This window comes from Ascaphus truei, chromosome 2 (genome assembly GCF_040206685.1).
Source record: "Ascaphus truei isolate aAscTru1 chromosome 2, aAscTru1.hap1, whole genome shotgun sequence".
NCBI classification, from domain to species: Eukaryota; Metazoa; Chordata; class Amphibia; order Anura; family Ascaphidae; genus Ascaphus; species Ascaphus truei.
In genome coordinates, this window is record NC_134484.1 from 181,396,360 (window position 1) to 181,423,407 (window position 27,048).

At 43.3% G+C, this 27,048-nt stretch overlaps 1 protein-coding gene across 7 annotated transcripts in view; it reads left to right on the forward strand.

The window, feature by feature from the left end:
- KIF13A (kinesin family member 13A) overlaps nt 1-27,048 on the forward strand; it is a 206,805-nt gene that overhangs the window by 124,115 nt on the left and 55,642 nt on the right. For 4 of the 7 annotated variants that reach the window (XM_075585636.1, XM_075585638.1, XM_075585637.1 and 1 more), the window contains exons 11-17: nt 1,841-2,053; nt 2,833-2,943; nt 3,627-3,761; nt 4,301-4,431; nt 15,345-15,431; nt 15,525-15,691; nt 22,939-23,149. In XM_075585636.1, coding sequence (XP_075441751.1) covers nt 1,841-2,053; nt 2,833-2,943; nt 3,627-3,761; nt 4,301-4,431; nt 15,345-15,431; nt 15,525-15,691; nt 22,939-23,149 — 1,055 coding nt within the window. Of the gene's footprint in view, nt 1-1,840; nt 2,054-2,832; nt 2,944-3,626; nt 3,762-4,300; nt 4,432-15,344; nt 15,432-15,524; nt 15,692-17,515; nt 17,666-22,938; nt 23,150-27,048 lie in introns of all 7 variants that reach the window. The other 3 variants (XM_075585633.1, XM_075585635.1, XM_075585634.1) reach the window with 1 other exon arrangement.

Below are 27,048 nucleotides of genomic sequence, written 5' to 3' on the forward strand. Positions count from 1 at the left end.
CACAGGCACACTCACAGACACACAGGCACACTCAAAGACACACAGGCACACTCACAGACACACAGGCACACTCACAGACACACAGGCACACTGACAGACACACAGGCACACTCACAGACACACAGGCACACTCACAGACACACAGGCACACTCACAGACACACAGGCACACTGACAGACACACACACACACAGGCACACTGACAGGCACACTCACAGACACACAGGCACACTCACAGACACACAGGCACACTCACAGACACACAGGCACACTCACAGACACACAGGCACACTCACAGACACACAGGCACACTGACAGACACACAGGCACACTCACAGGCACACTCACAGACACACAGGCACACTCACAGACACACAGGCACACTCACAGACACACAGGCACACTGACAGACACACACACACAGGCACACTGACAGGCACACTCACAGACACACAGGCACACTGACAGACACACAGGCACACTCACAGACACACAGGCACACTGACAGACACACAGGCACACTGACAGACACACAGGCACACTGACAGACACACAGGCACACTGACAGACACACAGGCACACTGACAGACACACAGGCACACTGACAGACACACAGGCACACTGACAGACACACAGGCACACTGACAGACACACAGGCACACTCACAGACACACAGGCACACTCACAGACACACAGGCACACTCACACACTCACAGACACTCAGTCTGTCACTCACACACTCACCGGGTCACACGTGGCAGCAGTGGGGTCTCCGCACGGCAGTGGGCCCTCTCCAAGACATGGGACACAGCGCAGCGTGGGCCTCAGCAGCAGCAGGTCCCCCCAGGTCCCGTCCCCCCCCCCCCCCCAGAAGCGGCCGACGCCGCAGCACGCTCCCCGGACACCCCCGGGCAGCATGCGAGGATCGGGGGCAGGTGATTAGGGGGAGATCATGGGCAGGAGGCGGACTGGCGCAGGAGGCGCGCACGGGGGAAGCTGGGTTGGCACTTCCCCCTCCGTCCCACGTGGGGAGCGGAGGGTGCGGGGGGGCTGGATCGCGCGCTTGTTTTGGGCTTCCCCCACCGTCCCACGTGGGGAGCGGAGGGGGGAGGGTGTGGGGGCTGGATCGTGCGCGGCGCTTGTTTTGGGCTTCCCCCTCCGTCCCACGTGGGGAGCGGAGGGGGGGGGCTGGGTTGCGTGCGGGGCTTGGTTTGGGCTTCCCCCTCCGTCCCACGTGGGGAGTGGTGGGTGGGGGGCTGGGTTGCGCGCGGGGCTTGGTTTGGGCTTCCCCCTCCGTCCCACGTGGGGATTGGGGGGGGGAGGGATGCGGGGGATTGGTGGGGGGAGGGATGCGGGGGATTCTGGGTTGCTGGGGGGAACAGGCAGCGCAAATGGCAGGACACTCTGCTTGCCCTGTGCACGCGCGCCGGGACCACATGATTTGCCGCCATTTTTTTTAACTTTTTTTTTTAACCCAATCAGGGAGGGGGATTATTTATTTATTTATTTATTTAAAAAAAAAAAAAAAAAATTGGCACGAGCAGGGGGATTCATTGAGCTGCAGCACGGGTCGCCAGCTGCCTAAATCCACTCGCAACGGGCGACAGCTTTTCATTATTTGTCGAGCACTGTATATATATATATATATATATATATATATATATATATATATATATATATATATATATATATATATATATATATATATATATACACACACAGCATTGGGAAGGGTGAGAAGAGCTCTCTTATAATTTAATAGAAAAAATTGCCGATTTGTGAGGACTGCTCTAATCATAGTGGTGTTTTCCTCATGTTCTGCTTGTTCGTTTGTCTTCCAGGACAATTTGGGAGGCAACAGCAAAACTGCCATGCTAGCAACAATTAGCCCAGCAGCTGACAATTACGAAGAGACGCTCTCTACACTGAGATATGCTGACAGAGCCAAAAGGATAGTGAATCATGCTGTGGTTAATGAAGATCCTAATGCCAGAGTTATCAGGGAACTCCGAGAAGAAGTGGAAAAGCTGAGAGAACAGCTCTCGCAGGCAGAGGTAAAGGCTAGTGGCTCTATGGAGAGATTAGATACCCAATAACAGAGGGTGATAAGATAATAGCTAGGAGATGCTATTGTATGTATTGTCTATATCAACATCTGTTGCATGCTTATAAAAAAGGGATTTAACCTCCACTGAAAGTTCGCATATGACCTTCTCTATATATAAGTAAGATTTATACTAAGTGTACATATGTTATGAGAAATGTAACTTATTAAAACAATATTTTTGCACTGTGGGATTGCCCTAACTGAAAGGAGCAATAAACGCGGGTTTTTTCTTAGCATAGCTTTGAAGCAGGGGGTTTCCATCAGCTCTCACGACCCCCTGCTTCCTGAGATACAGACCTTCGTAAGGGGTGCTCGTATCATGGCAACGTTTAAAGCCCCCGGTCACGGGGGCCAGCGCCTGACCTATTGGCCCGCCAGGCGTGGGAGCTGTGAAAGCGACCATCAAGTGATCCCGGCTAGCCGAGCTGAAGCATGAATACACATGAACCACTGAGGACAGTGAAACGAGGCAGCGAATACTAAGAAACACCACGTGCAAACCTCTGCTGGGAATTACAGATTTAACTATTGCAATCTTAAAATGTGCAGCGTCCTAATTAAACCCTCGGAACCTATTTATATTATTATGATGGATATGTAAGAACGTTACGTTTTTCTCCCCCAACATACAACGTGATTGATCAGTGTCATATGTTATCTGGCAGCTACAGAGTTTATTCCCCATAAGAAGAAGGAATTATTTATGCGTTTTATTTCTATTCACAGGCAATGAAGGCACCTGAGCTGAAAGAAAAATTAGAAGAATCTGAAAAGCTAATTAGAGATCTAACCATCACTTGGGAAGAAAAGTTGAGGAAAACCGAAGAAATTGCACAAGTATTTAGTTTTTCCTCCGTTGTCTCCATCTTGCATTCACCTGTCTCTAATTGCAGGAATCATTACGTAGCGCTTTAACGTTTGCGTCCCATTTATAGAGCGTCAACGCGTCAGCCTGTTTTATAAGATGCATTGAAGCAGAGGAATAACAATATGCGCTGCGTGGCCTTATAACCTCTGTCTTTTAATAAAGCCACTTTTTTTGTGTGAAGTCTGCTTACTTGAATAATAGAATGATACATTTGTGAGATAACCAGTGATCTAACAGAAGTGGGTCTTGCTATCCAAGGACAGTCTAAAAACAAAATGGGCCTTTTTTTGTTGTATTGGTGCTACAGAGACCATGCCCGCTTTGTATATAGGTTTTGAGCACTATGAGAACTGAGAAGTGAATGTTATTTAAAAAAAAGATGGGAACTGTAAAAATCTCAGAATTAGTTTTTTCAGCATGTGTGCAGTTTATGCTAATGTTATTTTGCCTGATTTAGTTTCCCAGAAATTGATGTGTTTCTTATAAAAAATAACTAATCTGCTATTTTTATTGTGGCTCCAGTTACTGTATTTGTGCTTTGTGTTTCTCTAGGCCGGAGCTCGGGCCTAGGTCTAACTGCATGCTTTCTCAGGCTCAACTTTTGTTTTTAAACTGCTGGAGAGTTGAATGGCGTTTGCTTTGGTGTTCGCAGGGAAGGCAAAAGCAACTGGAGAGCATGGGCATCTCCCTGGAGTCGTCTGGTATTAAGGTTGGCGATGATAAATGTTACCTGGTGAACCTGAATGCTGATCCAGCCCTTAATGAACTTTTGGTGTATTATTTAAAGGTGAGACAAAAAACATTAGGGCGAGTCAAAAAGTGACAGGAACCCTCCACCGCACAGTGTGCAGCACTTTGTCAGTCAGGGACTGGGTTACAAGCACTATTAGGCGCCTCTCAATACCAAGCAGATTGGCCAGCTGTTCCAACCAATGTCTGTACCTGCGACAATGTGCAGCAATGTCTATGCATGCTTAGTACTGTGATAGAACGAGGCACTTAGATTCACACTGATACCAACTATATACACAGTAATTGACAAACATTTGCAATAAAATTAACCAGTACTGACAAGCTACACATCTATTTATAGAGGGACATTTGTGACACAAAGAGCTAACTCAGAAAACAATTACAGTATCTCTGACATACTGTAGGACATACATAGTGGTATACGTTCAAATGCATACGATGCCTGACTACATTAAACACAGACGAGGGTTCTTTTACTAACTATTTTTTATATTTCTGTTTTTGAACTATTTGTTGAGATGTAGTACTCTGTTGTAAATATCCTATTAAGATGATATGATAACTTTGTTACAGGATCATAACAGAGTGGGTGATAACACTTCTCAGGATATACAGCTCTTTGGTATTGGCATCCAACCAGAGCACTGCGTGATTGACATTGCATCCGATGGGGACATTTCTCTGACACCAATAGAAAATGCAAGGTAAATTGGACAAGGCAGAACCAGGGTGCAGCGCTCATATCATTTGCTAGGGAAAGAATATTTGTTGGCTGAATTAATATAGCGACATTTGGATGCTCGGCACATTGAAAATGTTAGGATCTGGCAGTAATCCTCCTCTCGGTAATCCTTATATTTATTTCAGTCTGCATACAATTAATACATAACTTAATATTTCTTGTCTCATCCTCCTTCCTAGTTAAGGCAGGTCTGCTAATTTAACACAAAATATTTAGGTTACGGGCCACATTATCTCTTCGGGTAATTAGATTATTATTAAAACTGGTTTTCAAGTATTGGAGATCTTTTAGAAAGCTTTAAAGCTCACCTGTCCGTGTCTTCTGCAGAACCTTTGCATGGTATGTGCATTGTTAGAACGCTTTAAAGCTCACCTGTCCGTGTCTTCTGCAGAACCTTTGCATGGTATGTGCATTGTTACAAAGCTTTAAAGCTCACCTGTCCGTGTCTTCTGCAGAACCTTTGCATGGTATGTGCATTGTTAGAAAGCCTTAAAGCTCACCTGTCCGTGTCTTCTGCAGAACCTTTGCATGGTATGTGCATTGTTAGAAAGCTTTAAAGCTCACCTGTCCGTGTCTTCTGCAGAACCTTTGCATGGTATGTGCATTGTTAGAAAGCTTTAAAGCTCACCTGTCCGTGTCTTCTGCAGAATCTTTGCATGGTATGTGCATTGTTAGAAAGCCTTAAAGCTCACCTGTCCGTGTCTTCTGCAGAATCTTTGTATGGTATGTGCATTGTTGCAGAAAAAAACATTTTCCGTGATCATGTGTCTGGGTTTTTTTCCCAAGGTTGCTGTTACCATGTTGCTAATTTGTGTAATGATATTCAATGTTTTTCATTATTAACTGGCCATTTCTTCCAATAACAATGCTTTTCAATGGTAGTTAAATGAATCCGGTGCACAGATGCACCTCCCACAGAAGAGCAGATTATATTAGATCGGCAGCTCCAAATTTTGGAATAGACTGTTATTCTGTCTGGATTTTTGTCTATTGAAAGTCCATAGAACTGCTTTGTGATGGAGCTTGCTAATTTTCAGGGAGTGATCATGAGTGGGCTGTACGAGGCCTGTTATAAAGCCAATTCCTTTTATCTACTGCTTTTAATACCACTCATTTTTAATTGCTGGGAGCTCCCCTGTTAACAGCATGTGCCAGCTCGATAATGACCTTGTACTCCACCTGCGCTGTAGGCATATGTCAGCTTGAGTCATTATCATGTGATCGTTAAAATCTGCAGCCCATGATAGATCTAATATAATGCACAACATATGTGCCACAAAGCATCATTTTTAGTGTGTCTGTAAAGATGTGATGATCTGGGAAATCTACATTTAAAAAGTAACAATCTTCAGAAAGCAGCCACAGGACTGTTGAGCTACATTTAGTGTGCATAGAGTAACTGGGGCTGTCACTGTCATATAGTCTGTGTTTTTAAAAGTAGACCATATATTTTCTAGGACATTGCGATTGGAATGTCCATATATTATTCCTCAGTTTGCTGCCCAGATCCATTCTTGTTTTTAGTTTGTTGCTTGCTTACATGTATAATCAAATGGGGGATTCATTACATACATATATATACGTGGACACAAAGTCCAGGGTTTCTTAATTAGGTGGGACTAGTATGACTGCTGGTCTGCTTTGGCTCACACAGTGGTTATGTTTTTACCTGTGCTTTTTTGTTTTAAGGAACTGAGAGTTGATTTTATTAACATGTAACTTTTAAATGACATCAGTTTGTGAGCCTTTACAATTGAACTTCCAAGCAGGCATTCTGCATAGCATTTTCTGTAGGGATGACGCTTATCATACACATACTGTATCACTGCTTGGTAAAGTCCAGTCTGCAAAGCATTCATCAACCAAAAATCAATCAAATACAAACACAATCAATCATTTTGTGAACCACTTTTCCGCTACAGTTTCATCTTCCTGGATCTTCTACAGTATGTGCATCTCAGTTCATGCAAAGAAAACCCAAATATGCGAATTCCCAATCTCCTTTTCAATACAATGCATATATATGTATGTATATCTTTATTTGTATATCGCCCACGGTGTACTGAGTGCTTTACAAAAGAGACAATAAACAGTACATGGAATAATAATACAATAAGTGCAACAAAGTCAGACAATAGGAAAGGAAATCTCTGACCTGTGGATTTTACAATCTAAGTGGAATATTGGGAGACTAACAGACACAGCAGGCGAGGGAATAAGTGCAGTGGATGGCAGTGTTTGGCCACAGTGGTTGGTAGGAGCGACTGTGGGTGTGGGACAGTAGCCATGAGTCTAGGTTATTAGAATGCTTCATTTAAGGTGAGTTTTAAGGTTTGTTTTAAAGTTGGTGAGAGAAGGTGCTTGGTGTATACTGCGTGTGAGGGAGTTCCACAGGTAAGGGGTAGAGAGGGGAAAGGGTTTAAGGCGAGAAAGAACAGTAGAAGTGGAGGTGGAGAAGAGAGAGTTATGTGTAGGGCAGGAGATGAGCAGGCATATCCGAGAGATCAAAGCTGATATGTTGGAAGAAGCAGATGAGTGAAGAGCCTTAAAGATAAGGAGGAGAACTTTGTAGGTAATCCGAAATTTGGTAAGGCAGGAAAAGGATTTAAGGATAGATGAGTAGAGATTGTTTTGGGAGAAAGTGAAATAATTTTAGCAGCAGAAGTTTGGATAGATGTCAAAGGAGAAAGTTGTGATGCAGGGAGGCCTGTTAGCAATATGTCCAGACAAGAGAGGATAAGAGCATGCATTAGAGTTTTAGCAGTAGATTGACAGAGGAAAGGGCGGATCTTGGCAATATTGTGGAGGAAGAAGTAACACATTTGAGCTATGCATTGAATGTGAATGGAGAAGGAAAGGGAAGATTTAAATGTTACTCCTAGGCAATGTACTTTGGCGACAGGGTAGATGGTAGTACTGTTTACTGTGACGGAAAAAAGGGATATTAGACAAAATGTAGGGGATGTGAGGAGCTCAGTTTTAGACATACAGCTCAACCCAGTTATAGCACGCACTGCACACACTCACAGCACACTGCACACACTCACAGCACACTGCACACAATCACAGCACACTGCAAACACTTGAACACACTGCACACACTCACTGCACACTGCACACACTCACAGCACACTGCACACACTCACAGCACACTGCACACACTCACAGCACACTCTCACAGCATGCACACACTCACAGCACCCACACAGCCCCCCCCCCCTCTCACCCCCCTACCTTTGGTGTCAGCTGCTGGGGCTGCTGGATCGGGATCGGTGCGGGGCTGGGGGGGATCGATGTGGAGTTGCTGGGGCATGGATCGGGATGGGTGCGGGGCTGGGGGGGATTGATGCAAGGCTGAGGGGATTGGTGCGGGGCTGGGGGGGATCGATGTGGAGCTGCTGGGGCATGGATCAGGATGGGTGCAGGGCTGGGGGGGGATTGGTGTGGGGCTGGGGGGGATTGGTGCGGGGCTGGGGGGGGATTGATGTGGAGCTTCTGGGGGAAGTGAGACTGCGAGGGGAATGCTGGGGGAAGTACGGTGCCTGCTTGGAGACGTGTAGGGCTGCCGGCGCCTCACTCCACCTCTTCCCCCCTCCTCCCTCCTCCCCCCTCCTCCCGATCGGGCACGCGGCGGCCATTTTTTTTAAAATTAACGCGGCCCCGGTTATAGCGCGCGATGACCACGCTATAACGGGGTTGAGCTGTATTAAGTTTAAGGTGACGGAGCACCATCCACGAGGATATAGCCAGGAGGCAATCCGAGACGTCTGACTGGATTGCAGGTGTGAGGGTAGGGATCAATAGATCTATCTCTATTTGATTTTCCAGTGACCGCCGCGGTCGCCAGCACTATAAGTATAGCCTAAGTGCGATAGGAGTGTGTTTGTCAATTGAGCCAAAGCTATGGGTTAGAGGGACAGGGGTGCCGGAGTTGAGAAGGGGCACATAGATCAAGAGAGGAGGAGAGGATAGAGTTATAAGAGTTGACAAGATTGTCAGTTTCAGAGAGGTCATAGAGCGAAGGTCTCGGGAGTAGTGAGTAGAACAGGTAGGTATAATGACAAAAGTTAATACTTAATTTTTATTTCTATATTGCTTAAAATAAACAGGGAGAGAGCTTGGTGAACAATCCTAAGTCAAACATACAAAACAAACCAACATATAAACATAAACCAAAGCTAGGGGAGAAGGTAAACCAACCGGTAAGTACATAATAGTTGTGAGTGACCTCACATGAGTTGATTAAGGTATCCCCAAACTTGGCACTAATAGTTTAAAAACCTGTATTTTAGATCAAACAGGTGCTAATGACTGACAGTCACGACGCTAGGGTATACAGGAAATACACAAACATAGGGATGCTCCCATAGAGAACCACAATCAATATGGACATAGGTAACAAACCAGAATTATCTACTGGTCTTATCTATTGAATAAATCACTTGTCCATATATACACTAATTAGACTCAGTGATATATATAAATAACTACAAGAGTCACATTGATTGTAATGTATAGCAGTGCAATAGGTGATGGCCCACAAAGTGTGTTAGCGTGGCCCTGAGGCACAAGTCTTAGCCCGTATCTAGTTATAGCCTCCTATACTAGACTAGAGATATGCACTGTAATAAAAACACTGAGTGGTTCATGAGGAGCCATCCATCCATGGGTAGAGTGAGAGTCGCATAGGTAACAGAGATTAAGGTAACAGAGATTAACCTAAAGAGCAGCGGCTCAAATCGGCCTCCGCGAAACATGCGTCAGGTGGGCGGGATCTCTAGGCTGACGTCATGACGCATCTGTGTCGGGTGGTGAGTGAGAGGTGCCGCTGAGTGCCGCTGAGCGCCGATTTGAGCCGCTGCTCTTTAGGTTTGCCCTGCATTTATATTATAAACTGCTGATATTGTTGCTAGTTGCTTAGAGGTTAGCACTAGCTCTACGGGTATCTGTCCTGCCCTTCGCCCTCATACTGTGACGACGGTGTTTTGAGTGTAGGAGGACAGTTGACATACATAAGAGCAGGAGCACATAATGTAATTGTGGCTATATGTTGCGGCTGCTGGTTTCAAAGTAGCAGTCTGTGGGATACTTAATCTCTGTCAATTTGTATACCAAGCTGAAGCGAGAGTCACCTCCCTTTTTCCCTTTCCCCCTTCCCCATTCCCTCATTATTAGAACAGGTAGGAAGGGGGTGAGGGGAATGAGTGGTGGTGAACGATAGGAGGTGATGGTCAAGAAGTGGTAGGGGGAGATAAAGAAATCAGATATGAAACCATTTTTAGTAAAGACAAGGTCTAAGTAGTGGTCCATTGGTGGAGGCCAAAGAAGGAGGTTAAAGAGAGAAGGCAAGATGCTCAGGTGGATGGGAAGTAATTAGTTACTGTACTCATAACCAACTAAAAAGCAATTAAATCAATGGTTTCTGTTAGGGAGAACGTCTGATCCCTCCAACCCTGGCATTTCTAATTACAGGTGAAAACTAAATTCTTGATGGGAATAAATCCATTCATGAATTTCATCCGTTATTAGTTTTATGCTGGCTAGGGCTTGAAATAGGTCATTTCTTCTAGTTTACCACTTGGAGGGATCTAGGACATCTATCCAGCTATGAAGCAGTTAATAATAGGGCACTGTAAACTGTCATCTCAAGCTCAATGTTTCACAGAGACTGTCTTGCAATAGCATGTCTGACATGTGAGCCAGCACAATAGCCCAGGGCCTGGTGCTGTGTACTGTACCTTGCCAAGCAGGGTGTGAGCCAGACAGCACTGAGACCGTGTTACAGACTGGGAGAGAAACGTAGAGGAGGGGCTGGGTGGCAGATGAAGGATTGACACACATAAGAGGAATGAATGGGAAACATGGGAGGTGGAGGAAGTGTAAAGCATTTTGGATATCTTAAGTATTTATTTGGCTGATTCTAGAGAGAACCCTATTGTTACTTGATTATTATGTGATCAAATAAACCCAAATCTCTGAAAGAGGGACCTGCAAATTGCCTTGCAATGTGTTCCAGGCCTCTGTTGTACTGAACCTTAAGAGTGCTCTGTGGGGAAAAAAAAGAATTATGTGTGCTTTTAGTGGCATGCAATGTTTAATGAATGTATTGCTGCTGAAAGATTTTGCATTACATCTAAAATACCCGAAAAACTGAATGTTAGTATTATATTTGCAAACGATCAATTATGATAATGTAAGTGTAAGATTACATACTTATTTTTAGGTTCTACCCAGTTTTATTGGAAAGTGTGACAATCGATAAAATGATGGTAGGGCACCCCAGTGATTGGATCGTCTCTATAGGGGGGCCCTGTGGAAAAACAGTTGAGAAACAGTTCATTAAGATAGAAGTTTAGGAGGTGGCCTAGAGAAGCAGTGATGCGGGCTTGGGAGATTCTCTGCAAAAAACTTTAAATATTTTATACTTAGACATATACCAAAGGAAAATAAGGCTGTGTGTGCTGCTTAATCTGGCCCAGTATCAAAACTTGGACCGTTGACCTTTGATATATTTCACCACATTCAGACTTCACTCTGTCAAAGGCACTTTTAATCAGACTACTCTTCTTACACTTCTTTACCCATGAGTCAGTTTTAACTTTGCCCGCCCATTATTTTTTTTCATTCGTTTGTGTGTGTGTGTGTGTGTGTGTGTGTGTGTGTGTAGTGTGTGTGTTTAATAAGTCACTACATTTGGCCTAATTTAGTGGGTTTAATCACCAGGCTTTAGGATTCACTTAAGACATTTTCAAACATAACAATGTACTTTGTTTACTTCTGACTGGGGTTTCTTACCATAATGAATCTGTGTATACATAGTGGAAATGCAGGACTTATTTACATCACTGACATTCCCTCTCTGCATTTACAACATAGTTGGAGCATTGAATCCCTGCCCTGTTGGCCGACAGTGAAATTTGAAGTGCCTAAAACAATAGGGGGGGGAGGAGTAATTTATTTTGGTTCATACAGAGCTGTGACATGAAATGGAGTACCACTTCAGAGGCCTTCAAAGTTACCCTCTCCCATCAGATAGTCATTTTGTCACCAATGTGTGTCTGCCCACACATACTAGCACATTACGTATACTGTATATTAAAAATAAATATTTTTTTAATGGAGTATTCCCCCCCTTCAAACACCCTTTTTCATGGGTGGGAAGCAGAGTTTTTTGGGAGCTGAACTGTGTTAATTTCAGCTCCAGGGATCCACTGGTTCCCGAAATACTTACTGGTGAAGGGGGTGCTGATACTTCCTGTTCTTTAAATTCCTTGCGGCACGGGGGCCAATAGGAAATGCCGCAACGAATGACGCAGAAGATTGAAACGTTATTGTGTTTGCCCTGGAGATGACGATACTGGCACCACCTTCATTGGTCAGTATCTCAGGAGGTCCCTGGAGATGAAAAGAGCGTGTCTCAGCTCCAGTGAACCACTTGCTTCCCATCCAGGGGGGAAGTGGAGATTTATTAAAAAAAGATAATTAAATGTGGAACTGCTTCTTTAGCCCATAAGTCAAATTGCTACTTATATACCGTCAGGAGTAGAATGAAGGCATGAAAAGAATTCTGGGATATGACTGCTAACTGTCTTGCTTGCATAATTATGTGAATAAGTGGTTACATAGTTACATAGTTACATAGTAGATGAGGTTGAAAAAAGACTTCCATCCATCAAGTTCAACCTATGCTAAATTTAGACAACAGATACTTTATCCTAAATCTTTACTTATTGATCCAGAGGAAGGCAAACAAAAAACCCCATTAAGGGGAAAAATTAATTCCTTCCTGACTCCAAGAATTGGCAATCGGATTAATCCCTGGATCAACATCCTTCCCATGTATACTTATTTGGTATATCCCTGTATACCTTTCCCATCTAAAAAGATGTCCGACCTTTTTTTGAACAAATCTATTGTATCTGCCATCACAGTCTCCATGGGTAATGAATTCCACATTTTAACTGCCCTCACTGTAAAGAACCCTTTCCTTTGTTGCTGGTGAAATTTCCTTTCCTCCAACCTTAAGGGATGGCCCGAGTCCTTTGTACTGCCCGTGGGATGAATAGTTCTTTTGAAAGCTCCTTGTATTGTCCCTGGATATATTTGTATATAGTTATCATATCCCCTCTTAGAAGCCTCTTTTCTAATGTAAATAAATCTAATTTAGCTAGCCTCTCCTCATAAGTTAGAATGTCCATCCCCTTTATTAATTTGGTGGCTCTTCTCTGCACTCTCTCTAGTTCCATAATGTCTTTTCTTAGGATTGGTGCCCAAAATTGTACTCCATATTCAAGGTGTGGTCTTACTAATGCTTTGTAAAGGGGCATAATTATGTTTACTTCCCTTCCATCCATTGCCCGTTTGATGCAAGATAAGATCTTGTTTGCCTTTGCAGCTACTGCATGACATTGGGCACTATTGCTAAGCCTGCTGTCTACAAGCACTCCTAAATCTTTCTCCATCAAAGATTCCCCCAATATATCTCCATTTAATTTGTAAGTCGCCATTTTATTCTTGTATCCCAAATGCTTAACCTTACATTTATCTGTATTAAACCTCATCTGCCATTTACCTGCCCACGTTTCCAGTCTCTCCAAGTCCTTCTGAAGAGAAATTACATCCTGCTCTGATTCTATTACCTTACACAATTTAGTATCATCAGCAAAGCTGGAGACTTTGCTCTCGATCCCAACATCAAGGTCATTAATAAACAAGTTAAAAAGCAGGGGTCCCAGTACCGATCCCTGAGATACTCCACTCACGACTTTAGCCCAACCTGAAAAAGTTCCATTTATGACAACCCTCTGTTGTCTGTCCTTTAACCAGTTTTCAATCCAGGTGCATATATTATTACTGAGTCCAACTTTCTTTATTTTGTACACCAACCTCTTGTGTGAAACCGTATCAAAAGCCTTTGCAAAATCTAAGTAGACCACATCAACGGCATTACCCTGGTCTAGATTCCTACTTACCTCCTCAAAGAAACTAATAAGGTTAGTTTGGCAAGATCTATCCTTCATAAATCCATGCTGACTATTACTAATAATTTTATTTTCCATTAGGTATTCCTGAATATTATCCCGTATTAAACCTTCAAGTAGTTTCCCTACTATTGAAGTCAGGCTTACAGGTCTGTAATTTCCCGGTTGTGATCTAGCTCCCTTTTTAAATATAGGCACCACATCTGCTTTACGCCAATCTTGTGGTACTGAGCCTGTGGAAATGGAGTCCTTAAATATTAAATATAATGGTTTTGCTATTACTAAGCTTAACTCCTTGTGAACTCTTGGATGTATGCCAATGGGGCCAGGTGCCTTATTAACTTTAATTTTTTCAAGTCGCTTATGGACTTCTTCCTCAGTTAACCAATTGTTCATTAATATGGAGGTTGTGGCTTCCTCCTGCGGCACTACTATTGAACTTGATTCTTCCCTGGTAAACACAGAGGCAAAGAATTTGTTTAATACCTCAGCTTTTTCCTTATCTCCAATAATCTGCCTACCCATCTCACACTGAAAGGGTCCTATATTTTCTTTTCTCATTTTTTTGTTATTAAGGTACTTGAAGAATTTTTTAGGGTTGACCTTACTTTCTATTGCAATCCTTTTTTCATTATCCATTTTTGGTAATTGAATTGCCCTTTTGCAATTTTTGTTACATTCCTTATAATTCTGATACAATGTCTCTGTCCCTTCTGACTTAAAGAATCTAAACGCCTTCCTCTTCTTGTCCATTTCCTCCCCTACCTGTTTATTTAGCCACATTGGTTTTGACTTATTTCTTATATACTTATTACCCAAGGGTATACACTGATAAGTGTGCTTTTCTAACAATGTTTTAAAGACTGCCCATTTATCTTCTACATTTTTCCCTGCAAAAACATCATCCCATTGTATTACTACTAGATTAGACCTCAGTTTATTCAAATCTGCCTTTCCAAAGTTGAAGGTCTTTGTTGAACCTAATCTGTTTTTTGATAATTTATTTCAAATGAGACCATGTTATGATCACTGTTACCCAAATGTTCCAGGACTTGAATATTTGTTATTACTTCTACATTGTTTGATATAACCAAATCCAGAACTGCCCCTCTCCTGGTTGGTTCCTCAATAATTTGGGTCATATAATTGTCTTTAAGCACCCCCAAAAACCTGTTCCCTTTTGTTGTAACGCTAATCTCATTGCCCCAGTCTATGTCTGGATAATTAAAATCCCCCATTATGCAAACATGACCCAGTTTTGATGCCTTCTCCATTTGCAAAAGTATTTTAGCTTCCTCAATCTCACAGATATTTGGTGGTTTATAGCATATTCCCACAAACATTGTTTGGTTGTCCTCTTAGTTTCAGGGCAACGATCTCACACATTCAAAGTGGCAAAATTCAAACAAATGCCTTGTAGAGAGAGTTGCCACGCTCAGCACACTCATTCTAACTAGAACAAATAGAAAAATAATAGTTACCGTTGCTATGTGGGTGTTTTATACATTTATTCTCTTGAATGTTGACAAAACAAACAATTATAGTTTGTGTGTTAAAGCCAACTATTCATTCGCCATGGCCAGAGTAAAGCTCAAAAAGACCTCGATTAAAGGTTCAGATGCCTTATTATTTCTGAGGTTATCAAATGTGGTTAATATTTGTTTCCACTGACAGAATAATTAGGCATTTTACTCCAACGTTCTCATTGTACTGAGACGCCCACATTTATCAAAAGTGGGCCAACAGAACAGCCGCTTTAGGACAAAGGCAATGTCCAGTATTTTGGGATGGCAAGGTAGAGCTTGTGATCATAGGGGAGAGGAGGAATGTTTATTGTGCGTGTTTGTAGACATGCAGTGGGATTGGCGTTACTGAGCAGTGTGTTCCTTTGCAGGACCTGTGTGAATGGCGCGCTGGTGTGCTCAAGAACTTCGTTATGGCACGGAGACAGGATCCTTTGGGGAAACAACCACTTCTTTAGGTAACTATTTCCACCACAGACCTTCAGAAATATAATTGGAGTTTAGAACTTGCATTTTTTATAAAAATATATATATTTAATATATTTGTTCAGGCTTAATCTGCCCAAGAGGAAGAGGAAAGACTGGCTGAGAGAGTTTGAGAAAGAAGTCAGCTGTACTGAACATGATCTGGATGCAACAAGCGAAGCGTCGTCTGAACCAGATTATAATTATGAGTTTGCACAAATGGAAGTAATAATGAAAGCACTGAATAGCAATGGTAAGAACATGGCAGTATGTCAGACAAAAACATCATATTTGGCACACCCATTTGTCCTTGACTACCTGTGTGTTCACCTGTGTATAACAGCTTGAGTGTTGATGAGGCCTGCAGTTTTGTAAAGCATTGCAGTGCAGGACACTCCATCCCTAAAGCGGTTTGTTCAATCCCAGATGTGAGCATCAAGTATATGTATACAAGAATCACAAACCTATGTTGACGTCTTAAAGACTTTGTCTTTACTGAGAATTAGCTGTTTCACATGTTTACATATAACTTCATGTATATTCACCTGCACACTGGTGATCCTCATTCTCTGTGTCTATCACTGTTTATTCACCTGTTTGATACTTGTCCAATATTATTCATTTGCTATCTCTAACTTAATTTTCACGGCTCCTTTTCAAGATGACCAATGACGGATTAATAATGTAGTGGACATGTCTCCTGGTGGGCGGATGTTTTGGTCTAGGTTGGTCATTCATTAGCCAATAGAGTGAGGGTGTGCAGAGGAAGGGGGTGATCAATAGTGTCAAAGGCAGAAGATAGATCCAGGAGAATGAGTAAAGAGAAATTACTCAGACTTTGCTGTAAGTCATTGCCCAATTTTGATAGTGCAAGAGTTGCAGGAGTTGGATTGGAGAGTGAACCACACAGTTGTATACAAGCTGCTTAAGTATCCTGGAGGCAAAAGGGGAGAAGAGTGATAAAGCTGTAGTTAGAAATAGAATGGCTGATTCGCAAGAGGGTTTGTTTTGAATAGTTGTGATGAGTGCATGTTTAAAGGAAGATGGGAATGTAGCGTTGGTGAGGGAAAGGTTCAAGAGTTGAGTTAAGTTGGACTTAGTGTGGTAGGGAGGGAGCAGAGAAAATTTGAGGGAATATAGTCAAGGGGGCAGATTGTAGAGTGAAAGGATGAGATTAGCAGGTGGCTTTGGGTGTGCATTTGGAGGTAGGTGGTGCATGTGGAGCCTAATATGATGAGATGTCATGCCTGTTAGTGTTGGTTTAATCTTTGAAGTAGGGGTAATGGAAGGGGGTGATGTGTAGTTGGGCAGAGATGCAAGTTACAAGCGACAAATAGACATTAAGGGTTAGAGGACAGAGTAAATAGGAGACAAGTATATTTGCTTAGCAAGGGAAAGTATAAATTTGTAGTGGAGGAAATCTGCCTTAAAGTGGGATTTCCTCCAGTGACGTTTGTCACTTTTGGAGATAGCAGGTAAAATTGGTGTGCTTTGGATGTGACTTTAATTGTCAGGGGCAGGGTGTGGTGGCAGGAACTGCCTTGTTTTGGACTTACGACAATGTACTGTTGTATAGAGCGGTTGCAAGGTCAGGACAGTAAAAGCTAGAGAGAATAGGTTCTAATGATGTTGAGAATTGGAGAGGGTCTAGAGACAGTAAGTATAGGTGCGTGTGGAAATAGGTGTTGTGGAGGGTGCATGGGTAGATAAGGGTTGAAGTTAAGGTAGGTGGTGATCAGTGAGAAGGAAGGGAAAAGTTAGAGACTACACAGAAATGGGAGTAAACCAGGTCAACTGAGTATCCATAATAGTGAATAGGAGAGATAGTGTCCTGCGAGGAATTAAAAAGAAAAGTTGGAAGATAGCAGAGGTGTTGGGGTAAAGTGAGGAGGCCAGGCAGTAAAGTTATCAAGAAAATGAGAGGTACACGGTATCTATAATGGAAGTACATTAAAGCCTAAATGTGTTTTGCATCGCATCAGTTCTTTCCCTTGGTTTACATTTTGACATAAAATAGCTATCCTGACTCTCTTAAAGTCATCGGTCATGCTGATTTGTGGCTCACATGTGCTGCTAGGAGAAATGAGGGACACACGACGTGTGACGCACCCCTCCTGGACAACATCCATGTGGGTGTCTTTCTTCAGGCTATTTCCCCCTGTCCGGTGGACTGAAGTCATCAAATATGTACACCATGGCTGGAACGAAGGTCCAGTATTGAACAAAGGTCCAGTATTGAGTCATTTGTGCATGGAACTGCTTGTCTTCAGTGCTTAAGCGGTTTGTTATGCTTGGTGTTAACCTTGGGCAAGTCACTTTTATCTCCCAGTGCCTTAAGCACCATAAAAATGAGACTGTAAGCTCCTCAGGGCAGGGACTTATTGCACATGACTAATTGTACAGTATGTACAGTACTGTGTATACAGTCAGCACTACATAGTATTAACAATATTAAATATTAGTGCTTTGGAAGTCTACTTGAGACTATGACCAAGAAGATACTAAAATTAAGTAGTAAACAATGCTGTTTATGAAAGAAGGGAATTTCAATATTGAGGTAAAGTCAGGAGCTTTGAAGGTGTAATTCCCCTTCTTTTAAAAACAATTATTATTATGATATATATCAGAAATCCAAAGAAGTTTTTTGCCCTTTTTTCTTTTCCCATTTAGAGTACCCAGACCTATCGTGTGTGTGTATGTATATATATATATATAATCAAAAAATAAATAGATGATACCGTTCTGTGGCTAACGAAATGCTTTTATTTGTGCGAGCTTTCGAGATACACTGATCTCTTCTTCCGGCGATGTTACAATGAATGAAGCAAGGATTACTTAAAAACAGTGTCTCTTGGAATGTTATCTGTGCTGGTCCTTCCCCCGGTGTGGATGTGTTTTATGGCTAGAAGTGTCAAAGGGTTACTGAAAGCAAGTGAAGAAAGAGTGTGTATGTGTATCAGTGTGAATAAAAATTAATGGAGAGCCCACAGTATAAACAGTGCTCTACACAAGGTGTATTATTGAAGCTCGGCTAACACGGTACTGATACCTCTACATGTATATATATATATATATATATATATATATATATATATATATATATATATATATATATACACACACCGTATTTCCTCGATTGTAAGACGCCTTTGATTGTAAGACGCACCATCGATTTGGCCCTTACAATTGAGGAAAATAACTTTTTCGCTTACCATGTCTCAGGAGAGGTCCCATGTCAGTGAAGGACGAAGCGGGCGGCAAGAGAGAGGTCTTACATCTGCAGATGGTTGAAGATGGACGGTGGGAGTGCGGTGGCGGCGGCAGGACAGGTCCAAAGTCTGCATGTGAATGAAGATAAGAGAGCGGGCGTGCGGTGGCAGGAGATCATAATAGCAGGAGAGCTGAGCAGGAGCAGAGCGGCATAGGGGAACGACTTGGGAGGTGCACACTGTAACCGGAAGTCAGACACCGGTCAACTTCCGGTGTTACAGAGTGCACCTCCCAAGCCATTCCCCTACGCCGCTCTGCTCCTGCTATTATGATCTATTAGCCGCCTCCGCCACCACACGCCCGCTGTCTTCTTATCTTCATTCACCTGCAGACTTGGAACCTGTCCTGCCGCCGCCACCGCACTCCCACCCGCTGTCCATCTTCGTCCTCCGCTGACATGGGACCTCTCCTGAAACATGTTAAAAAAAATTAAAACATCGATTCTAAGACGCACCCCAATTTCAGACATGTGAAAATCGGAAAAAAGGTGCGTCTTAGAATTGAGGAAATAGGGTATATATATATATATATATATATATATATATATATATATATAGACCATACGATACCGGTTGCAACACGACATCAAGGGACAGCACGCAGGTAAGTAAATCAAAAATGTTCTATAGAACATTTTTGATTTACTTACCTGCGTGCTGTCCCTTGATGTCGTGTTGCAACCGGTATCGTATGGTCTGTTATTGCTTTATGGGATAAGCACCAAAACTTATTTACTTGCATATGGTGTGCCGGCTGTGCATTGGATTCTATATATATATATATATATATATATATATATATATATATATATATATATATATATATAGTGCAGAATAAATGAGTTCTTCAGTATTAGGTGTTACCTTTTTTATTGGACTAACAATTTATGTCATAGGACAAGCTTTCGAGAGTTATCCTCTTCTTCAGGTCAGCAATACTGATATACAAAGGATTCAATGGCTAAAACAGTGTAGAGAAAAAAAACAACAACAACAGATATGGACTGTAGATAAGGTAGGGTGTTAAAAGTGTTTGAAGCCAGGGGACGTGACAAGGAAAGGTGGGGAGGGGGAGGGATGCTGGGGGGAGAGAAAGTGTGGATAAGAATGGAGGCAAGCAGGATAATTACAAACTATTTTGATAGGGTGTGAGAAACCCCATGTCCGCATTAAGTAAACGCATCCAAGAACGGAAAACATTTGAACTCAGAATGAGAAGACTCTTTGACACCAAAACCAAAGGACTTAATGCGTTTTTTGCAAAGTTTTCAGTGTGCCTTCTGCCCCTCCAATATATATATATATATATACAGTAGTTGACAAATCACCAAAAAATCTACTCGCCACACAAAAAAATCTACTCGCCACCTAGTACCAAACGTGTGCTGCTTGGGCCAATATTTACTCGCCCGGGGGTTAAATCCACTCGCCCGGGGCGAGCAAATGTATAGGTTTGTCGAACACTTTTTATATATATATATATATATATATATATATATATATATATATATATATATATATATATATATATATATATACACACACTATTATCTATATCCGGATGTGTTCCAAGGTGATAGAGAATGAAAGTAATATGACAAAACAGGTCACGATATTCTAATTAGCCTGTGACTGTCTTCCTTATGAGAGACAACCAGCAGTATAGTCAGAATTGTATGAAGTCTGGGCTTTAATTATTGTAAGAAATAAAGTAGCGTTTAATTCAAAATACTATGTGTTTTTTTTTTTTTAAATATAAATCAGTTATGTAGTATTGAATAATACTTACTGCATTTTATTTCTTTCCCCGTTCCCCCACCTTTTTAATGATATATTTAATGTATTACCCTTCTTTGGGTTGCTATAGCACCTATTTAGGAAACGACACCACTTTCTTTTTTGAAATAGGCAGCCATATTGAGTGCCCTGGGAAGCAGGATCTTCGCCAATCGATCGTCAGCTTTGATAATTGCATTGCTGTTAATGTAAGGAATGGCTGCATTTATTAAAACAAAAACCAAATCGGACAAGAGGGAATGCTGCTTTAATATGGTATTGCTTTATTCTATGGTAGTGCATAGAGATTGCTTTGCTATGCGCATGTATTCGTCATTTCAGAAGGTCAGAACAAGAGAGCTCCTTATTGGACACGGGCCTGTTGTGTAAACACAGGCCATCAATTCACATCCTATCTTCTTACCTTGGGGGTTCTCTGTCACAACCTTTTCTTGTCTCATAGATTTTATTACAAATACAGTCAGTGCTTTAATATACTATCCATATTATGGTAAAATTACTTTTTGATATAGTAAAGAATATGTTTGAGTGACCTGAGCACCTAATTAACAAGCACTTTCTTTTGTTGTATTTTAAATAATGGAAGTAATCTGATGGGCAGTTTTGTTGTAAAGGATAATAAATTCCACCTTTAATAAAGTTGTTTTCTGATCCCAGGTCATTGGCATATCATTTAATCTCATCTCTTTGCGACCCAACAATTTCCTGTTTTCTCGTATTCATTTCCACTTGTAGGGTTTTGTGGTCTTAGAGATTGCACTGACTGACTTGTGCTTGTGGTGTTGGAGATTGTGAAGAGTGTTTTTCTTGAATTGTCACTAACTTTTTTTTGTTGCCATGTTTGGCATTGTAGGCTTTAAGTAACCACAAGTAACTGGCAACCTTTAAACATGCTTTTGGATTTTCATAAGTATGAAAGTTATGTGCATGGTTTTGTATTCATTTTTGTTGTGTTAATAATAACCTCCATTTATTATAATATTTATCCATTTTATATTATACATCACCTGGATAGTAACACAGGTTGGTTGGGGGTCACCCAGGCATCTCTATAGGGATCCCTGCAATTTTCAGGTAATTTGAAAATTGTACCAAGTACTGAAGAATTTACAATGTATCTGATCTCAGACGCGCTATTAGAGTGGGTTGGGGTTCCTTACAAAGCATCTGATTTCAGATGTGCTATTAGAGAGGTTTGGGGTTCCTTACAATGCATCTGATCTCAGACGTGCTATTAGAGAGGGTTGGGGTTCCTTACAATGCATCTGATCTGACCTACTCCAGCCTTCAGGTTACAATGTTTGAAATGTGGCCATGGTCCATTTTCAGAAATAAAGATAATTACATTTCCTTGGACAATTAGCATCTTGCCAGGCAATGGTGATTTAGTTTTCAGCAGGCAAGTCATTTCTTACAGCAGGTTTTCCATAGGTATTTAAACCCAGGCTTGATATCTTGTGGAATCTGCTGAGCTGCTGTAGGATTAATATAATCTACTTGCAAGGTGCCAACATATTCCACATAGTTATATAACGTGTCATTTTTTGGGGGGGAATTGCTGTTTTTAAGCAAATTTAAAAAAAAAAGCCATTCAGTAAGAAACGCTTGCTACAGTATGTGAATAAATCTTTCCATATGCAACTGCAGTTGGTATTTTGTTATGACTCATAATGCAGAAACCAGTGTGTCTGTGCAATTTCTGATCTTTGAAGACATGTTACAGTATCGCCGGTATAAAGGAATGTGTTTATCTGTCGCACTTCATTTGTTGCTGCTGTATTTGAACATGTTGTGCATATTTAACTACGAAAGGTGAAACATTTTGATTTTGATTTTTGCAATTTATGAAGGTCGTAAGGATCCGACTCAATCAAACTTTTATCTACATGGACCTTTTCTAAAATAAAATAATAATAAAGTACTAGCAGTGGATTTCCAGAAAATCCCAAACCTGGCAAACCACGGTGCCATGTTTTTCTGACCTTTTTAGAAAGGTTTATACAATATCTGTGATAACAAAAACAGAAAGGAAGAGTCGCTTAAAAAAGGAATCGTAATTTTCAGTGGTTGACAAATCACCAAAAAATCTACTCGCCACACAAAAAAATCTACTCGCCACCTAGTACCAAACGTGTGCTGCTTGGGCCAATATTTACTCGCCCGGGGGTTAAATCCACTCGCCCGGGGCGAGCAAATGTATAGGTTTGTCGAACACTGGTAATTTTTATCCAGAAAGGAAAATACAGGTAGACCTTTATGTGTGTTTAATAAGCACTTGTTGGGTTTGTAAATAGTTAGTGGCAGTGGAACAAAAGGTAGTGAAACTCTGAACCCCCTAGTCCAATTACAGCTAGAACATTGATTTAACTAGTACCGTGGTTAGGCGGCCATAGGAAACATGTCGTGAATGGGATCTGTCTGCTTCTCCCCTCAGATCCTGTGCACAATGTGGTCCAGGTTCTTGAAAAGCAGTATCTGGAGGAGAAGAGGAACGCCTTGGAGGAGCAGCGGCTGATGTACGAGCGGGAGCTAGAGCACCTTCGACAGCAATTCTCCCCTGACAGGCAGCACCAGCACAGCCCCGAGCGCCTTTCTTACAACTCCCAGACAGCACAGCAGAAAGTGAGCATGTGGACGGAGGAGAGGTGAGCGTGTGTGACCCAACACATATGGTATAATAGGAACAATACCATCCGTGCTCTGCATTCATTCAATGAACGGATTAACGGCACCAATATGTTGACCTTTTTTTTTTATCGTTTGTATACAGTACATACGTTTTTTGTTGTTGATTCTTTTAATGTAAAGATCGTCATATGTATGCTTCCAGAAAGCCCCAGCTTTTACAGCTAATTTCCTTCCCTAGAGGGGGAAATTGTTAGAGCAGTTTGTGTATTGAAATGTTTATATTGTAATGTAAAAAAGTTGGGGGAAATTAAAACAGAATATATATATATTTTTGATTATATATATATATATGCAAATATAACTGTATGCTCATCTGCATGTCTTAGGCAGGTCTGCAACCCCGCCTTTCCCCATTATCACCCAGCATACAGCACTTCCACTGCAGCAAGGGATTCTGGGAAATGACATGCAAATGAGCACACAGTGTCACTTTTTGCCTCAATAACCATTTTTAACATGGTTCCCTATAGGCTTAAGCTTGCTGCATGGTCACAGCTTTGAGCACAGCCAGGGTTAAGGTGCATACCCAGAAAACCACCCACAGACAGCCGTTTCGACCTTGATGGGTCTCATCAGTGTGGGGTTGATTTTACTGGGAATGCAAGAGAGGCTATGGGATAGGCTAAACCATAATACGGAGTTAAGTTATGGTGAGTAAAAAAAGTGACAAAAACCCTCCACAGGAAAGCAAATATGCAAATATAACTGTATGCTCATCTGCATGTCTTAGGCAGGTCTGCAACCCCGCCTTTCCCCATTATCACCCAGCATACAGCACTTCCACTGCAGCAAGGGATTCTGGGAAATGACATGCAAATGAGCATGGTTATTGAGGCAAAAAGTGACACTGTGTGCTCATTTGCATGTCATTTCCCAGAATCTCTTGCTGCAGTGGAAGTGCTGTATGCTGGGTGATAATGGGGAAAGGCGGGGTTGCAGACCTGCCTAAGACATGCAGATGAGCATACAGTTATATTTGCATATTTGCTTTCCTGTGGAGGGTTTTTGTCACTTTTTTTACTCACCATAACTTAACTCAGTATATATATATATATATATATATATATATATATATATATCTTATACTATATTAGTGAAAGCACTGTATGCCTGCCTGCCTGCCTGCCTGCCTGCCTGCCTGGATGTCCGGTGTCCCTAGGGGAAATCTCATTGGTCCCTTGGCCCGCCCCCGCACACCTCTCATTGGCCTGAGGCGGAGTGACGGGCCAAAGGACACACAGACACACACACACACGGACACGGACACGGACGGGGACACACACACACAATCCCCTCCCGGTGCCCCTCACTCTCCCCCGTCAGCTGGACCGCACCTCAACTTCCACACCCCCCCCACCCTCCCTGTGCCCGAACTTACCCGGAGTCCCGTGTACACACACACACACACATTCCCACCCCCCCAAGCTCACACACACCTCACCCCCCCCCCCCAAGCTCACCCCCCCCCAAGCTCAAACCCCCCCCAAGCTCACACCCCGGCGCCGCTACAGTCAGCGGGGGAGCGGAGCGAGCGCCCGGGACACACGCGGGGGAGCGGAGCGAGCGCCCGGGACACACGCGGGGGAGCGGCCACAACACGCGGCCTCCCGCCTCACATCCACGTGGGAGCGGCCGGATGAGTGAGGCAGCGGCCGGATCAGTGAGGCAGCGGCCGGATCAGTGAGGCAGCGGCAGGATGGGTGAGCTCCCCCCCCCCCCCCCTCCACATGCTACGTGCTGCTCTTGCCCCTCCGCTCACGGCTCCCCCCTGTCACCGCGTGACAGGTCGCGGGACGTGAGATGGGAGGGGGGATGCCCCTCCGGTCCCGGCTCCCCCCTGTCACCGCGTGACAGGCCGCGGGACGTGAGATGGGAGGGGGGATGCCCCTCCGGTCCCGGCTCCCCCCTGTCACCGCGTGACAGGCCGCGGGACGTGAGATGGGAGGGGGGATGCCCCTCCGGTCCCGGCTCCCCCCTGTCGCCGCGGGACGTGAGATGGGAGGGGGGATGCCCCTCCGCTCCCGGCTCCCCCCTGTCACCGCGTGACAGGCCGCGGGACGTGAGATGGGAGGGGGGATGCCCCTCCGCTCCCGGCTCCCCCCTGTCACCGCGTGACAGGCCGCGGGACGTGAGATGGGAGGGGGGATGCCCCTCCGGTCCCGGCTCCCCCCTAGGTCGCGGGACGTGAGATGGGAGGGGGGATGCCCCTCCGGTCCCCGCTTCACCTTCTCCCCACCGTTGTCCCCGCTGCCTGCGCAGGAGGAGGGGGGGGGGAGCGGGTGTTGGTGCTGGTGTGTGTAATTGTGTGAGATTGTGTGTGAGTGTCTGTGACTGTGTGTAAGTGTGTGTAAGTGTCTGTGACTGTGTGAAACTGTGTGTAAGTGTCTGTGACTGTGTGTGACTGTGTGTAACTGTGTGTAACTGTGTGTGACAGTGTGTGTAAGTGTTTCACAGTGTGAGAGTGTGTGAGTGTGTGTAAGTCTGTGTAAGTGTCTATGACTGTGTGAAACTGTTTGAAACTGTGAAAGTGTGTGTGAGTGTGTGTAACTGTCTGTGATTGTCTGTAACTGTGTGTGTGTGTGTGTGTGTGTGTGTGTGTGTGTGTGTGTGTGTGTGTGTGTGTGTGTGTGTGTGTGTGTGTGTGTGTCTGTGTGTGTGTGTGTGTGTGTGTGTGTGTGGGGGGGGGGGGGCAATGAGCAGTGTGTCAGTGTGTGCAGTGTGAGCAATGACCACTGTGTGTGCAGTGTGCAGTGTGTGTCACTGTGAGCAGTGTGTGTGCAGTGTGTGCAGTGTGTGCAGTGTGAGCAATGAGCAGTGTGTGTGCACTGTGTGCAGTGTGACCAATGAGCAGTGTGTGTGCAGTATGCAGTGTGTGTCAGTCTGAGCAGTGTGTGTGCAGTGTGCAGTGTGCAGTGTGACCATTGAGCAGTGTGTGTGCAGTATGCAGTGTGTGTCAGTGTGTGTCAGTGTGTGCAGTGTGAGCAGTGTGTGTGCAGTGTGCAGTGTGTCAGTGTGAGCAATGAGCTGTGTGTGTGTGCAGTGTGAGCAGTGAGCAGTGAGCAGTGTGTGTGCAGTGTGCAGTGTGTGTCAGTGTGACCAGTGTGTGTGCAGTGTGCAGTGTGTGTCACTGTGAGCTGTGTGTGCGCAGTGTGCGTCAGTGCGACCAATGAGCAGTGTGTGTGCAGTGTGCAGTGTGAACAATGAGCAGTGTGTGTCAGTGTGAGCATGGTTCACATCCCGGGCAACGCCGGGTCTCTCAGCTAGTATATATATATATGTTAGATCATGGCTCAAAGTAATCGAGAAATTCATGAATCTGTTGTCTTGTTCCACTTTCTTTATGACACTGGAAATTGTGACTTGATCATATCCTCTATTATACTTTATACACATTTACAGGCCTAGGAAGACCAAGGACATGATATGCAGGGCATGTCATTGCCGGATGGTTTGTTTACAAACAGGCAGGTCACATTTGGGGCATACAGTATGATTACATAACGACATACATTCCACATTGTCTGTGTCATTTATGTCTAATGGCAAGAATTAGTCTTTTAAAATCACATCAACATTGGATCCAATGGCATTTTCCCATTGACATGGTTGCCAATTTTTGACTGCTGCAGATGGGCACTTGAATGTTTTAGGGCAGTTTAAATCATACTGGCATCTTTTTGCTGCCTGTAGAATACAGCTGAGCAACAACATCTTCAGTACTTAAGGGTAGACTGTGCCTCAGTGAAAATAGAGCTTCACAATGTTTGTATAAAAATACTGTATACTTCCACACTAATAGAGATATATAACATGAAAATTAATCAAATAATATAGATAAGCTTGTTTTTACCTCATT